At 44.1% G+C, this 15,871-nt stretch overlaps 2 protein-coding genes across 10 annotated transcripts; one reads left to right on the plus strand and one right to left on the minus strand.

Moving 5' to 3' along the window:
* The first annotated feature begins 69 nt into the window (after positions 1 to 69).
* si:ch211-114c17.1 (pre-mRNA-processing factor 39) lies at positions 70 to 6,210 on the plus strand. Of its 7 annotated transcripts, none has more exons than XR_006025880.1 (14): positions 70 to 202; positions 812 to 1,059; positions 1,249 to 1,374; positions 1,555 to 1,673; positions 1,871 to 2,038; positions 2,215 to 2,401; positions 2,494 to 2,598; positions 2,711 to 2,959; positions 3,060 to 3,186; positions 3,527 to 3,798; positions 4,439 to 4,623; positions 4,754 to 4,848; positions 4,972 to 5,100; positions 5,401 to 5,474. XR_006025880.1 is itself a non-coding variant. In XM_042075062.1 (14 exons), exons 1-14 carry the CDS (start codon positions 97 to 99, stop codon positions 5,836 to 5,838), a joined length of 2,208 nt encoding a protein of 735 aa, XP_041930996.1. In that variant the 5' UTR covers positions 70 to 96; the 3' UTR covers positions 5,839 to 6,210. The 7 variants fall into 7 exon arrangements, 4 of the variants coding, with proteins under 4 accessions (XP_041930996.1, XP_041930998.1, XP_041931000.1 ...); XM_042075062.1 differs by lacking the exon at positions 4,754 to 4,848 and adding an exon at positions 5,764 to 6,210 and having other exon boundaries at positions 5,026 to 5,100; positions 5,401 to 5,566; XM_042075064.1 differs by lacking the exon at positions 4,754 to 4,848 and adding an exon at positions 5,764 to 6,210 and having other exon boundaries at positions 2,215 to 2,398; positions 5,026 to 5,100; positions 5,401 to 5,566.
* An 895-nt stretch (positions 6,211 to 7,105) lies between these two features.
* Positions 7,106 to 10,705, minus strand: ubxn1 (UBX domain protein 1). 3 transcript variants are annotated; one of them, XM_042075069.1, is made up of 10 exons: positions 10,644 to 10,705; positions 10,100 to 10,162; positions 9,923 to 9,976; positions 9,707 to 9,837; positions 9,525 to 9,615; positions 9,230 to 9,421; positions 8,672 to 8,723; positions 8,435 to 8,560; positions 7,916 to 8,093; positions 7,106 to 7,487 (listed from the first exon to the last, which is right to left on the minus strand). In XM_042075069.1, the coding sequence occupies exons 2-10, from the start codon at positions 10,156 to 10,158 to the stop codon at positions 7,447 to 7,449; spliced, it is 924 nt and encodes a 307-aa protein (XP_041931003.1). In that variant the 5' UTR covers positions 10,159 to 10,162; positions 10,644 to 10,705; the 3' UTR covers positions 7,106 to 7,446. The 3 variants fall into 3 exon arrangements, with proteins under 3 accessions (XP_041931003.1, XP_041931002.1, XP_041931004.1); XM_042075068.1 differs by having other exon boundaries at positions 10,597 to 10,703; XM_042075070.1 differs by having other exon boundaries at positions 10,590 to 10,694.
* Positions 10,706 to 15,871: the final 5,166 nt, after the last annotated feature.

Here is a 15,871-nt window from a genome sequence, read left to right on the forward strand (position 1 = left end):
GCTAATGAACACAATATTTGTGTAGTAGATCATAACAGAGAATGTCCGTAAACGAGCTCTGATCCGATCATGAACAGTAAAGGCATGAATGAATGAATGAAAAGACCGTCGTGGATTGATGACGTCTTTGTTGTAGCCTCAGACATGGCGGCAGAAGGTTCTGAAGACCTCAGTGGCAATGGAGAAATGGATATCCCAGAAGGTTGGGTTAATTTTATTTCAGAGCATGGAAAGTTTATAACTTCTGTAACTGCCCGCTCTAACTGTGGAGTTTCATTCATCTGGAAAATATTACTCATTAGCGTCCTTAGACACGATGATGGCTAACTAGCTCACAGGCTAGCTGGTAACGTTAACAGCAAATGCCACATTATCTTAACGTGAGCCAACGTAGCGAAGTTCCCCTGGTCTTCCACCTATTAGCAAATTTTCTATGTACAGCATTTTCTGTTAACTGTAAGTATTTACATTAACCGTTTGCCAATTGTGTTAAGCAATAGAATCTATGAGGGACTGCTAATTTAGACACGCAACGTAACACGAAGCTATTAACGTCAGCGAGCTAGCATAACAATTGTGGCCGCAAAACATTTTCAGAAGTTAGGTGACCATTCAAATGAAATGTTTAATAATAATAAAATGTGTCTGGTGATTGTTCGGTCGGAAATTAGAAGTCATTGATGTCATGCTGTTTACCACAAGTACATAATAGTCATTAAACAACAAATAAAATAGTTTGAACATTGTTTCTTATGTAAGAAACATTTCCGCATCATTAGGCTAATTATCACTGTTTGGTATTGTTTCTCAGGAGAGCTCGGAGACTCTGAAGTCTTCGTGGCTCCAAATCCTGAGAGCCAGGTTTCTGGTGACACCGGAGGTACAGTGATGGAAGCGGCTGAAGCTCCTGCTGCACCTTACGCAATGCCCACAGTGGAGGGCGACGAGGAAGATGAGGGCGAGCTCCCAGTGGACTTCGAGAGGCTATGGAAAGCAGCCCACGACAACCCCCAGGATTTCTCTAGTTGGACAGACCTGTTACAGTACTGTGAACAAGAGGTGAGAACTTTAAGATTAATCCATCTGCACATTGATGAAGAATTTGCCTTTAGCACATTGTAATACACTTCTCCACATTGGATGTAGATTGTCAGTTCTCAAGTTATATGTAATGTACTGTGTGTCATCTTTTGTAGTCTATGACTGGAGTATTTGGGACCTCTTATTTACCTGTCCTCCTTCCTCTAGGGTCACATGACTGCTTCCCGCAGAGCTTTGAATGCCTTCCTGGTGCGATACCCACTGTGCTACGGCTATTGGAAGAAGTTTGCAGACATGGAGAGACGAGCAGCAAATAACGTCAAGGCAGAGGAGGTAAGAGAGGGCGTGCATTGTATTGTTTGGTGTTGTGATGTCAACCCCATTATGTGCCTTTGGACACACTGAGGCACAGTTGTGTCCATGAGGAACTGCAAGAGAGCGAAGAGCTGTTGCCATTTAGAGCAGCAGGGAGATCTCTGTGCTCTGGTTGATTGTGTGCTTGTTGTGTTTCAGGTGTGTGTGCAGGGCTTAAAAGCCATCCCTTTGAGTGTGGACCTTTGGATTCACTATATCAACTTATTACTGGGGACTCTGAACATGAACCTGCCTGAGTCCACACAGCGCATTCGCAGGTGTGCAGTTCCCCACAATCGTCCTGTCTTTATCACTCCTCATGTGTCTGTCCACTTTCAGTGAGCATGTTTAAGATCCCTTCCCTTGGGGTGGCAGGTTGTTCCTCTTACGTTTTAAATACGGTGAGAACAAAAATGGAAAGCCCCTTGTTGAAACCCGTCAAACTGACCTAGCTCCCCACTGATGTTTGCTGCAGCGTGTTTGAGGAAGCGGTGGACGCGGCTGGGATGGACTGGCACTCTGACCGGCTTTGGGACCTGTACGCTGAGTGGGAGAAGGAACAAGGGAACCTGAAGGCCATGACTGTGGTCTACGACCGGGCGCTCAGAATGCCTACACAGCTCTACCGAGGACACTATGACAAGTAAGGCAGCCCCACTATGTTCCACTGACCAAGGCCTCGGCCATTAATTGGCTTTAAAGTGCAATTAGAAGTGGCAAGCTTATGGTGTTAATGGAAATATCATGAGGTGTAGGTGATTTGTTTTGCTAAGGCAATTCACTTGCATTAAAGATGTCCCTCTGTCTACGTCTTTGCAGGCTGAAGACTCATATTAGTTCCAATCCACCTCAGGAAATTCTGTCTGCAGAAGAATATGAGAATCTGCGAGCAGAGTATAAACAGAGCCAAGCTCAGGGAGAAGGATCCAACCCCACAGAGGAGGAAGAGGAGAGACCACCGGGAGAGGAGGAACCCGCAGACAACGGCAACGGCAAAGACTCGGTAGTGTGTACCACCTGAGCGAGTGTGTTCACCTGCCTTGCCTGATTTTTTTTGTCCAGGGTGTAATTCTTCATTTCTCTGTTTCATCCAATCAGGAAGAAGCTGTGCAAAAGATGCAGGAGCTCCTCCTTGCCAGCAGGGAGAAGGTGTTCCAGGACAATGAGGCCGAGGTCCGCAAGAGGTGGACATTTGAAGACGCTGTGAGTATCACTCTGACTCCCTCAATACACAGACTTCAATTGGAAGGGTGCTGAGCTGGTAATTTGTCCATGGCAATTCCGCATGAACCTTGTCTGTTCCTGTTTGCGGTAGATCAAAAGGCCATACTTCCACGTCAAACCACTGGACAAGGCTCAGCTGAAGGGCTGGCAGAGCTACCTAGACTGGGAGATGGCCGAGGCCCAGGGTGCGAATGAGCCCCCGGAGACCACTGAGGGGGAATCAGCGGAGGAGCAGGAGGTCCCAAAGCCAGCGGGAGGCATCTCTGACCACAAGCGAGTGCTGATTCTGTTTGAGCGCTGTCTCATCGCCTGTGCCCTCTACGAGGAGTTCTGGACCAAGGTAACGTACGGGGGGCGTCTGGCAGAGGACGAGGAGTCCAGCAATGGATTTTTTTTCTAACGGGGCGAAAGTTAAACCGCGTGTGTTTGCATGTGTGCAGTATGTCCGTTACCTGGAGCAGTCGAGTGTGGAGGAGGCACGGATTGTGTTTAGGAGAGCCTGTGAGGTCCACCTGCCCTACAAGCACTCCATCCACCTGCAGTGGGCCACGTTTGAGGAGAGGCATGGTGAGAAATGTACACTATGCATATGAAGGTGACCCTAATGAATTAATGCCTTAGGTCCCCTTCAGTACTGAAGTTTAATTGAATAATTGCAATTATAATGCAATTATATAGTTGTGTAATGGGCAATTCCATGGAAAATTGTCACGTCCATAACGGCAACTAAATACCACGGCATTGTGTTGGCGTTATGGATGTGACAGTTTTGCGCAGAATTGCCCTAATGCATTGTCTTGGTATATTCCTAATGCCACAGTCCTATTTTATGTTCTAAATGTGCTTGCTGTCCATTACATGAGGGTGTCTGGTGCTCTCATTGTCTACTGTGATGTGTCTCCTGCAGGTAACTACAGTGAGGCGCAGCGTATTCTCGAGACCCTGGAGCAAGCCATGCCGGGATTGGCCGTGGTGCGCCTGCGCAGGGCGGGCCTGGAGAGGCGATTGGGCCATCTGGACCGGGCAGAGACTCTGCTGACGGAGGCCCTGGAGCAGAGCAAAGAGAATCCCCAGCTGCACGCATTCTACTCAATCAAGCTGGCCAGGCTGCTCCTCAAGCTGGGCAAGAATGCGGCCAGGGCCCGCAGTGTCCTTCAGGAGGCCATAGACCTCAACCCTGTAAGTCAAAGTCCACCACTCACTGTGAGCATGGGCCATGGTGGGCACTGGTAGTGTTAAGGGACTTGGCTGGCATGCAGTGGTCATAAAAAGTTATGGGTTCGATGACTCGCTGAAGGCACTTAACCCCAAGTTAATCCAGGGATACTGGCTACTGCAAAGAGTCGCTTTGGATAAAAGTGTCATCTAAATGTATTAGTACTCACGAGACATGACTGAGAGCTCTCAAAGTTTGAGTTGTATCTGTGACTCTCAGTCCTCTTGGAGGTCACAGTTTGATTAGTATTGCATAGACTTGAGAGTTATCCTTTGGGGCAGCCGTGGCCTACTGGTTAGCGCTTCGGACTTGTAACCGGAGGGTTGCCGGTTCGAACCCCGACCAGTAGGAATGGCTGAAGTGCCCTTGAGCAAGGCACCTAACCACCTGCTCCCCGAGTGCCGTTGTTGTTGCAGGCAGCTCACTGCGCCGGGATTAGTGTGTGCTTCACCTCACTGTGTGTTCACTGTGTGCTGAGTGTGTTTCACGGATTGGGATAAATGCAGAGACCAAATTTCCCTCACGGGATCAAAAGAGTATATATACTTACTATACTTATGAAGGAGTCTTGTCTTAACTTGTGTAATGTGGTGTTTGCTGTAGGACAACAGTAAGCTGCACCTGAATTTGCTTGAGCTGGAGGTGTCGGGAGACCCGCGCACCAACATTGCCGCGGTGCAGCAGTGCGTCACCCGGGCTCTGGCTGCCCCGCTCTCACCCCGAACCAAGATTCTCTTCTCCCAGCGGGGCCTGCAGTTTGCCGAAGACTTTGGCACCACCGTGAAAGGGTAAGCAGCACCACACAACCGAAGAAAGAATGACTTCTGCAATCTGATTTTTAAAAAATCAACAACCCGAAAGGGGGTCTTGTCTGTCCTTGAAGTTGTCATTGACACGGACTTGAATGTTCTGCTTAAGGAGTCAGGGTTTCCCCCTTGCCGCTCTCAAAATCTTGTCCTATACCTAAGTAGCAACTGCAGAGCATCAGATAGCTGCTACAGCAGCTGCTAAAGGCAAGTGAGTCAGAGCATCTCCTACACTGACACCTTATTCATTCCATCCCTCTCCCACCATGCACCTGGCCTAATTAATACTTGTGTATGTATGTGTGTGTGTGTGTGTGCGCGCGCGCCCAGTGGGGTGCAGTATGGGGTCACTTCACTCACTGGGTGTTGTGTGTTCTCTCCCAGCGTGCTGACCATGTATGATGAGCATCAGAAGCTGCTGAAGGAAATCGGCCCGAAGAAAAGGGGAGCAGAGAATGGGTGAGACTGAGCATCATGAACAGAACCTTACTTTCTAAGAGTTCCACATACCCTCTAGTTTAACAGCATCCGTGGTAATTATGGCAATACCAGCAGCTTATTGTAATAATAATAAGTGGTGGTGTAGTTTTGGATGATGATGATGATGATGATGAATGAGGACAATTATTTGATCTTTTGAACAAACCCAGGGCCTTTTCCAAGGCCTTGTTTTCCTCCAAAATACTATTCAGGGCTGTGAATATTGAAGAGAAAGTAGTGCCATCAGCTGTCCTGTGTTTCTCATTGCCTGTCCTGCAGAGATAGTGATGACCCAGAGAAAGTGAGCCGCGCAGACGATGGGTCTGCCTTGGCCACTGCCCAGACTGCCCCACCCACTGTACCACCTGTTCCCATGACCGCGCCCCCTCCTCCCATGATTGGGGACATGAGCAGCTCATACGGAAGCTACAGCAGCTGGTATCAGGTATGAGGAGATGTGAGCACGTCACATTACTGCTGTACTTACAGCTCATTTAACAGGGACCGTGTATAACTGAGCCAGATTATAGCAGAGGCTCATTCACATCTGTAGTCTCTGGGCAGGAGTTGATGTTATAAAAGTTCCACTATCAGCATTTATTTATGCCCTTTGGCCTCTTCCACTACTTTCTCTCTCCCCAGCAACCTCAGTATGGAGGGTATGGAGGATACCAGAACCCATGGAATCAGTATAACCAGTATTACCCACCCAGCTAGGATGAAAGGCCTGCATGACTCACGGCTGGCCACAGGAATTCTGGGATACTGTTTGGTTTCATAGAGATATGCACCCATTCACTGTCGCAATATCCCGGGAAGTGATTAGAGCGCTCCTTAAAAACAACGCTTGACCACAGGAATAAGGATAAGGATCAAAGTCATTCAAGGGTTTGAGATGAAGCTTTACAAATCTTTAAAGTTACGATTTTATATTCATTGTTTTCTTCTGTGAAACAGTGTCTAAAAAGAGGACATCCAATATCAGCTCCACATTGAAATATTTTAACAATGTAGTCATGTTTCAAAAGGCCCGATTCTTCCCCTTCATTGAGATTTTAAGGTGTAAAAAGTTTGTAATTCCCATATAAAGTCTAGTTTTACATCGGAATTAGTATGATGAAAAATTAGAATGAAAAATTGGGCTCAATGTGTTAATTCATGCTGGGTTTTTACTATCTGCAATAAGGAGCACATACATTGGTATTTTAAATCTTGCATCATTCCGGCAGAAAACAGGGCGTTTTTTGTATGTACAGATATTTTAAAAATTTGAATGGTAAATACTCGCAAAACATCTCATGATTTTATTTTAGTCTGGACCCCCCCCCCCCTTTGCATTCTTTAGCCAGTGGATCGAGAGCTGATTTTCAGTGCTTCAGCTAGTCATCACGTCGACTACCTCCCCGTACTGTAACATCCATTTGTCCAGCATATATTTGTCTGTAAATACATTGACACAAGAGCTGCCTTTGTTTTACTTTTGTACCTAAGAGGCTAACTGGTAATGTTTTGAAGAGGTACTGATTTTGTATTGCTGTATTTGGGCATTGAGGAGGGAAAAGTTGCTATGGTGCTGCAACAAACCGAAGTCATTCTTAGACTAGAGATCTGGACAGAGCCAGCAGGGTACTAGGTATTGCCATGTCTGTGTGAATTTACTGATCAGCAACTTTGAGGCAAATGCTGCCTTGCTCCACTCGTTATCGAGTGTACCAATACCATTCCAACCTCTTCTGTTGTATGCTTTATTGTTGTGCAGGCAGTAAAACCACATGTTTTACACACTTGTAGACATTTATTTTTACAAACAGAACCCCATAAGTGACCTGCTGGCTGTTTTGTTTTTAATTATTATTTGAATGTCTTTCATGCAAATGTGTTTTTTTACACAGTGCTTAATAAAAGTGTCAGTATACCACACAGGCATGTCTTCTGCATGTCTGTTTTGAGGTTGATTTGTTGCTCTTTGCAGGAAGACAAGTCCTGGGAAAATATTGTTGATTTATTTCAAATGGCAAAATGGTGGGTAATAAGCAGCGGAAACATCATTATTCCTGACAGCACCTGGAAAATAGCCCATCGTCATATCCTTTGACTTCTTGGGATGCTGTTTGTTTATTTACTTTACAATTGTAACAGAATCATAACTGTACCTCATCTTAAGGTGCTTGCTCTGTTTTGATCAACTCCAGTATTTAATCATTAAATAAGAAAAGAAAAGTGGCGGAGGGGGGAGGTCCATTGCTGAGTCAGATGTACTCTCCATGTCAGTGGTAAAACAAAATCTGGAAGAGCTGCGTCATCGGTTTTGTCTCTGGAACCCCTTTACTTCTTGGTAACAACGAGGACTGCAGAAGGCACCAAACCTGTCACAACAAAGCACATCATAATATATTACATTTTTTGCACTGATATTTTGGTTAGGCAACCTCATGTCTCTGTTGGACCAAAGTCCTTTTAAGCAAGTCCCTCCACTCGGTGGCCATATTGTAACGCTTTTTGGTCACTTATTGGGAATCTATTTCCACAGAAATGTGCGTATGCAAGGCTTCACAGCAGCAAGATCACAACACATGATTGGCACAATATATTGACTAACTTTTTTTGCCACAGAAGGGGCGGGATGTGTAGACAACTGCGTTACAAACTCACCCCATGCATTGACATTGCCATCCTCCATAGAAATGCATTGCCGTTACAAACTAACCCCATGCATTTCTATGGAGGATTTTTTGAGTGCTGTGTCTCCCCTTTAGAAAGCCTCTGGTTGGACTCCCTGGTCCTTGTTTCTCACCTAGTTCCCGAAGCGGCTTCTCCATATCCAACTCAGTGTAGACGCGGCGTGGGTATGGCGACAGCAGGCCGAAATCTTGATCGCTGCCTCCGTTCATTTGTATGTAGACCCGCACAGCTGCTAGTGGCTCCTGGGCTTTGAATGTGGCTGTGAGTGCTGAGCCGTCCAGCATGCGCACCTGGACATGGCATGAGCTTAGTTTCACAACTCAGTCCTGGCTGAAGCAACAACACGCCTGTATCTTTTTTTTACATTTATTCATTCAGCAGATGCTTTCATCCAAAGTGACTTACAGAAAGAGAATAACATTCAGGTTAAAGTGCAAAAAAAGACCTTAGCTATTAATCATTAATAGACGGGCGCGTTTCCCAAAACCATAGTTGCTAACTAAGTAATGCAATTTACCATTGTATGCAATGCAATTTACCATTGCCAATCAACTAAGTTGCTAACAGGTTAGCAACTATGGTTTTGGGAAACACAGCCCAGAGTAGGCGTAGGGCTTTTCTGCTTCTTTACCTGTATCCTGCACTCATCGTAGTCCTTCTTGGCTGGTGGGGGGCCCTGGTTGTCTGAGGGGGTTGGTGAGGTTGCCTCAGGTGGGGGAGAAGAAATGCCAGTCCCTGAAGCATTGCCACCGCCAAACTAAGACAACATGGATGGGGTTAGTACAAGGGTGTTGAAAGAACATGATATGGCAACATATTTCCAAGAGTAATGGATAAGACGGGTCTATCAAGAATCCTGGCACAATACCTTCTGAGCTCTTTCCTCTCGATCACGGGCTATCTTGTCTCGGACCCGCTGCCTGATTCACACAGCAAAAAAGTAAATGTAAATCAGGTTTATAGGCCAAATATATTTGCATATACAAGGAATTTGGTTTCTGCATTTATCCCATCCGTGAATTAGTGAACACACAGTGAGATGAAGCACACACTAACCCAGAGCAGTGAGCGGCCTTCCTACAGTGGCGCTCGGTGAGCAGTGAGGAGTTACAGTAGGTGCCTTGCTCAAGGGCACTTCAGCTGTGGATGTGAGCAATGCTCAACCACTTACCCCGCCCACATTTTTACTACTGGTCAGGGATCGAACCGGCAACCCTTCGGTTTCAAGCCCTAACCAGTAGGCCACGGCTGCCCCGCCAGACATTTAGAGGCATGGGTGGAACTTTTATTTACTCATTTATTTTGATCAGCCTACCATGAATCTTCCAAGTCTGGCCTGTTTATCACTGGAGGCATCTTGATCCAATCAATACCGGCCAGAATCTCTGCGGCAGTGTCATAATACCTTGTGCAAGGGGGCTCTTACTTGGCTAGCCGATCCTCCATCTTCTCCTTCCTCCGCTGGTCAGCCAGCTTCTTCATTTCGTCATCCTGGAGTTTGGATTTAATCTGCAGGAGCTCCTGGCCCTGCTTCCGGCGCTGTTTCTCCCGCTCCACCTCGTCCTTGCGCTCCCTCTCGCGCCGCTCTTCCTGCTTCACCCTCATCAGCTCCTCCAATCTGGAACAAGAGACGGGGCAAAGTGGTCCGTTTTTGTTTTGTTTTTGTACTGAGACCACACCTGTAATTCTCATGAATTAAGTGACCAAAAACATTAACCAACCTTTTCACCTGTGCAATCCTCTCTTCCTCTGTCATGGCTTGCTTGCCATCTCCCTCTCCCTCTTGCATCATTGCAATGTCATGCTCCGTAGCTATCAGAAGTGAAAGTAAACGTTCAGTTAAGTTTAGGTGCAGACAGAGACAAACTGAGCTTAACATGCATGACACCATGGCATCTCATACATTCTGAAGGTTCTGAAGGTTCTAACGGTGGTTGTGCTGCGCTCTGCTGATCAGTTCCTCCGCCTACAACATTCCCTGCCGGTGGCACGTATGGCTCATCGATGTCTGGGTCGTTTTCGTGTTCCATCAACCTGGAGTGAGAGGTATGAAATAGAACAAACCATTCCAAACATGTTTACAAGTAATAAACTAATCATGGTCCAAAGATTCACTCACCAGTCCATTGCTCTTTCTATTCCCTGGTTTCCTGTGTGCGCCACAGCCTTCTCTCTAAGAATAGATAAACAAAGAGCCAAAAGGCCCAAACTGAATATGGAAACATCCGGACTTCTGTGATGATGAGCAGTATGTAACAGACAACAAACACTGAATCTGTTCAAATATTAAACTTACGCTCGGTTTCTGCTGAACCCCATTTCAAGCAGACTCTCTAATGTAGTGCATTCGGCCATGGTTCTGAGGACATTCCAAAATAGTAAATAAATATACAGCCTAACTACAAATGCTACAACTTTGGTGTGACCACTCTAGCTTGCTAGCTGTCTGTCTCTCACCAAACCGGTACATCAGTGAAAAATCACTTATAGTCTTATTTCAGAGGACACATTGCTAGATAGTAAAGTTAACAAACAAAATCACTAAATATCGCCCAAATATGTCACATCGTTATGATGACAAGGATTTTCATGTGCAGTTTCAGAGATAGCTATAGCTGGCTAATGTTAGCCGCAAACTCATTAGCTAAAGCTACAATGCTAAGCCAACTAGGATAATATAACCAACTGTTAAGTTGACAGTTGGGCCGTAAAAGGTGGGAAACGAACTTGAGTCAAAATATTTCGCGTTACTAAAAGTATATGGCAATTCAAATATATAACGATACCACGAACTTGAAAGCAGTGTGTCTGAGTCTCCAAGGTAAGCAAACGCTTCTCACATTGGGACAGGGTTTCGTTGTTTCCCCCGTCGGTTTCATGCACCTACGACTGCCTGACGAGGACAAACTGTACGTCAGTTACAAGAAAACTCATTTTCCTGAACGAATGAATCAGCCCAAAGCCTCTTTGAGTGCCCACTCCACTTTTGTTAAACGTCTCTTTATTGGCAAGAGGAGCCAAAACAGAATCTGACAGAGCAAGTTGTAGCATAAAGATATTGTGAATGTGGTGTGTGTGTGTGTGTGTGTGTGTGTGTTTATATGACTATCCTACAACTATCCTAAACAAGGATGCAAGATGTGTTGTTGAGAGGTTAATCGGGTAATGGCTAATAGACTATCTCTCACAGGAGCACCAGTTATACATTGGATGGGTGCTTATCCATTGGAAAATAATTAATTTAGATTATCAAAAGGCTGTCATACCAATAGTGCCTTTGGTGTTGGTACTAGCTAAGACATACCTGCCTCTGCCACCAATGCTTATCTCATAAGAAGTGAAACAAATGTTTGCTGTTTGTTGGTTGGAGAGAAGAGGGTCGCAGAACTTCTCCACATTTTGTTTTTGTTGGGGGGGGGGGGGGGGGGGGAGGTTAGGGTTAGGTTTTGTTCGTTTGGTTTTTCCGACTGTTTCCCGAACATGCTCGTAGCGTGAACGCGCGTGCACTGCTCTTAAGATGCTCTTAAGAGGAGCTGTCCACGTTAATAGTTCTGAAATATCCTCTGATTTGATGATGATGTCAGACAGCTATAGGCCTACCATTTAAACATCAGATCTACACATTAATTCACATCAATACGAAAATAGAAACACTTTGACATCTGCATGTAAGCATCCCAAGTAGGATATACCACACACAGACATAAATAATTGTAATTATTTAAGATTAGATTGCAATACTTTTTCGCTGTGTCAACGTTTGAAGAAGTCGATTAAGAAAGTGAGGAAATGTAGGCTTAGATTTTGATGCATAGGCCTACAGACTAAACCACATGTTCCTTTCTCTGCTTGTACCCTTATAGGCCTAATAAAATATAGCCCTCACTTAGCAAAGATAATGGCAAACTATTCTGGCAACGTCTCGTTTCATAACTTGATTGCATTTTTGTCCGCTTTTCATCACATTATTATGACCATTAAATTTAGGCTATGCTATTTTGCAGGCTAAAATCTAATTCATCACAGGTAAACACAATAAAGAATGGGAACGTAAATTGGATTATGTATTCTAAGTTGTAATTCCTCTGTATGTCCTGTTGGTGACCTCAGTGAGAAGTAGCATACTGTTAGACGCTCTTAGCCGGTAACGAGAACTCTGGAGCACTCGTAGATCTACGAGTGTTTTCACGACGCTCTTAAGGTACGATGGTTTCGGGAAACAGTCGGCAAATCTTAAGACGTTCGAGAGGGACTTTACGACACTCTTAGACTTAAAATGCAGACTTAAAATTTTTCAACAAGTTCATCAGAAAGTTCACCCACCATTTGATGTAGTAGCCTATTTGTCACAGCAGCACGAGGCATGGAGTCATTCATCTGGACTGAGAAGCAGGAGGAACGGTTGATAGGCAGAATTTTTTTAGACCCCTCCTCTGCCTTGCAAAAACATAACATTTATCGTTGTCTCTGCTTAACATGATCAGTGCACTGTATATTTCACTTAAATAGTACAATCAACTCATTTCTTTTAGTTATGACATAGAGTTTTCACAAAACACACAAACATTAGTAGTGACCACCTAACATATTTATTACAACTAAATCTGGGTTTAGAGTGTTGGAACATGGAATGGTGGCTGATAATGTAGATATTGCATTAAAGATTAACCATTTCTTTCTACAACAGTCAAGAACCCTTTTGCAATTATGTAAGCACATAATGTAATCGGAAAACTGCAGCCCTGTTTAAAAAAAACAATGCAACTGATCTCAGCTGGTATTCAGTCATATTCACCCTTAGCTGGGTCCTTCTTTTCTTTTCTCTATAATTGTCTAACATTCTGTAAAGCGCCATGAGACATGACTTGTGTAATGTTTTGGCGCTGATATTGAAAATTAGATAAGATAATTAATAATAATATAATTCCGTCTAATGGAGTGGAACTGGAGTGAAACTTTTGACCGATAGTGTATATATCACTGTATATTCTTAATGTACTATGTTACAGCAGTGTAAAACTGCTTGTAGATTAACTTTGTGTGCTACGTAACATATATCACCTGCTTTACAGCATAATGTGAATTTGTGTATTTGGGTGTTTCTGCAACTAGGGACTTAAAGTCCCATACTGCAATTTGAATTTCTTTCAAAATTGTGTCATATTGGTTCATTTAGGCCTACACTGTGTTATTATGTATTTTTATATTTTGACTTGAATATTATTAATTAATTATTAATACTTTGAATATTATGAAAATGTGATTATTTGACTTCAAGTTTCAGTTGTGTGAAACTATGATTAACTATGATGCTGAACTTTCCACGTCAAGCTAGATCTGCGCCAAAGATTCCTAAAAGAGTGTGATGGCTCGGTGGAAGATGGAGGAAAAGCTGCCTGAGATAAACACTGCACTCAGAAAAGTGTACAGGAGAGATGGAGTGAGAGAATGACGGAGGGGAAGAGATGAAGAGAGCTGATAAAAGAGGAATAGCTGATTTTTTTTAAGCTTTGATACTCCAATCTATTTTCTTTTTCTGAATCTCTCTTGTGTGTCAGTGTAGCTGGCACCGTAAAAAAAACAACAACAAAAAACAACCTGGGTTAAAATCAGAATCAAAAACAAAGTCAGCTCTCATACATGTTTTATCATTTTTTTTTTTTTTTTTTTTGTCTTCAGTTCAGCTCTGGTGTCTGTTACATGTGTTCTGTCGTCACGCTGTGTGTTGTCCAGTTGCGCTGGTGTTTGCACAGTTCGTCACACACATTGTACTGTTCTGCTGCTCCTGCTCTTTGATACCTTGGTGTTTTTTGTGACCCTTGGAAAAACAGGGCCGTGGAGGCTGTCCAGGTAGGATCAGTCACCGCCACAGGGGGGCGCCATTGCATATGAATGCAGACGACTCACTTCTCTGCTCTCCTGTCTCTTCCTCTCATTTTTCACTCACTCTGTTCAGTTTGGTCTTGGAAGAGTATGCCACGGCGAGAGATGTCATGAGGGTAAATTATTAAATCCCACCCTAGAACTTTCTGGAACTGGAAACAAACTTCATGTTTAGCTGGAGGCCATAAGTCGGCACACACAGAAAGAGTCCATAACAGCTTTGGAATGACCAAACAACAATGTGTAGTGTGCCAGTGGGATCCACATTTTGTAATCAACTTCACCCACAATGTCGGGGAAGTCTGAGTGTTGTCAAGCCAACGGCTTTGTTTTTTTTTTTTTAAAGTAGGCCTATATTTTTTGGGCTTTTTTGGAGATTGACAGGAAGTGAGTGGGAGAGAGAGTCGGGGTGGGATCCGGAAAGGACCACAGGGCGGGAATCGAACCCGGGTCGCCGGCGTACAGTGCAGATGCCCCAGCCAGTCACGCCACTGCTGGGGCCAGCCAATGGCTTTGTTACAGACACATGGGCCCTCTGGTTGTGCCATCTCCTTCATGCCCATGTTCTCCAGTTCTCCTTCTGTTATCAGTTTAGCTTCACACTCATAAATCGTCCCTCTATCCAGCTGGCTCAGTTTTCTTTTAGGTTAGGTTCACTTTTAACCTTAGTTTGTTTTGCTCTCCCTTCAGTTTTATTTGCTTATAGGCATCACTACTTAATCACAAGAACCTTGGCCACAATCATCAGGGTTTGCGTCTCTGTTTCTTGTTTCCTTTGTCTATAATGTATACATTGTATGCATTATTTACAGATGTACTGTGAGTGAATATGAACAGGTCATTTGTGATACGCGTGTGTTGGCGTATGACCTGCTTCTGTTTTGGGTTTATCGGGGGGCCAATTTACAGATTGACCTTTACAACCAGGTTCAGCAGTGTCTATCTAGCAGTTGAGTCCATGCACATATTTTCTACACAGTGAACCTGTGACCATGATCACCACATCAAGCCTTAAAGGGGCATGAATGAGAGATAGAACGAGACTCCATTTTATGAATGCCATGCAATGTTATGATCTGTGGTATAATTTTTTAACAGTGCATTTGTTCCATTAGTGGTGAGTTGCTCTCTGTCCTCTTACATCTCTTGAAGGGATGTGAACATTTTAGATTCACATCGGTTCTTTGATGGATGATGGACTGTCTTATGAGATGTCTTTAGATCTAAATGCTTTTGTTTTGTAGCTGTTTTCATTCTTTTTTTATTGCTGGAAATGTTAAATTGCACCTGAATCACGTATGCCCACAACCAAACCACACAAGTGAAAATAAGGAGTGCCACATCTGAGCTATAGAGCCTTCAGAGACCTGATGTGGTTTGGTGAAGATACAATGTTTTTATTTTGCTTAAAGGCAGAATTGTGTCTGGGAGATGTTTGATGAAAACATGTTTGTAAAATGTATTTACTTGAGGAACATTTCAAAAACCGATGACTGAAGTGCTATCGATCATACCACTGTAAATATAAATGGCAGAAATGACAAATATCTGAATTAACACGTATAGAGTCCAGCCAAGATAAACATGTGAACAGTGCATCAAACATGTGAACAGTGCATCAAACTCATTACTTCCGTGTTTCCGTCCAAATCAATGGCGACGCGTGTAGATACAGTCATGGCAAATGCTGTTGTTTTTCGCTGTTCTGTTATGTTGTTAGCGGAAGGGCTAAGGAGAGAGACTGCCATCATCAACACTAGCAGACTTCTAGGCAGTGTGATGTCTTGATCCACAGACACAGCCACACAACTGCGGGATATCAACAGGAAGTAAGACCTGCGTGATGCCCAACACACTGAGAGGAAACCACTGAGGACGCTCCTCCAGTCTCTCTCATGCTCATGCCATACACCTGTGGCCCCTCACTGTACAGATCGCTTGGCCACTCGGAAGCAGAGAGTATATATAAAGAAAAAAAGGAGAGAAAGTCTATTAAGGTTTTAACTATTTGAAGGTGTCGTTTCTCCCCCCCCCCCCCCCCCCCCAGCTTTGCTAAATGCAACCTTTTTTCTTCTTATTTCATGGTTCAGTTTGGTTTGGTTTAATGTCCAAACAATGTGTTTTGCACTTTTTTTTCCGTTTGTTCCATTTGGTATGCTTGTTTCTCAGCACTGAATACATTGTA

The sequence above is a fragment of the Alosa sapidissima genome, chromosome 20, assembly GCF_018492685.1.
Source record: "Alosa sapidissima isolate fAloSap1 chromosome 20, fAloSap1.pri, whole genome shotgun sequence".
Taxonomy (NCBI): domain Eukaryota; kingdom Metazoa; phylum Chordata; class Actinopteri; order Clupeiformes; family Clupeidae; genus Alosa; species Alosa sapidissima.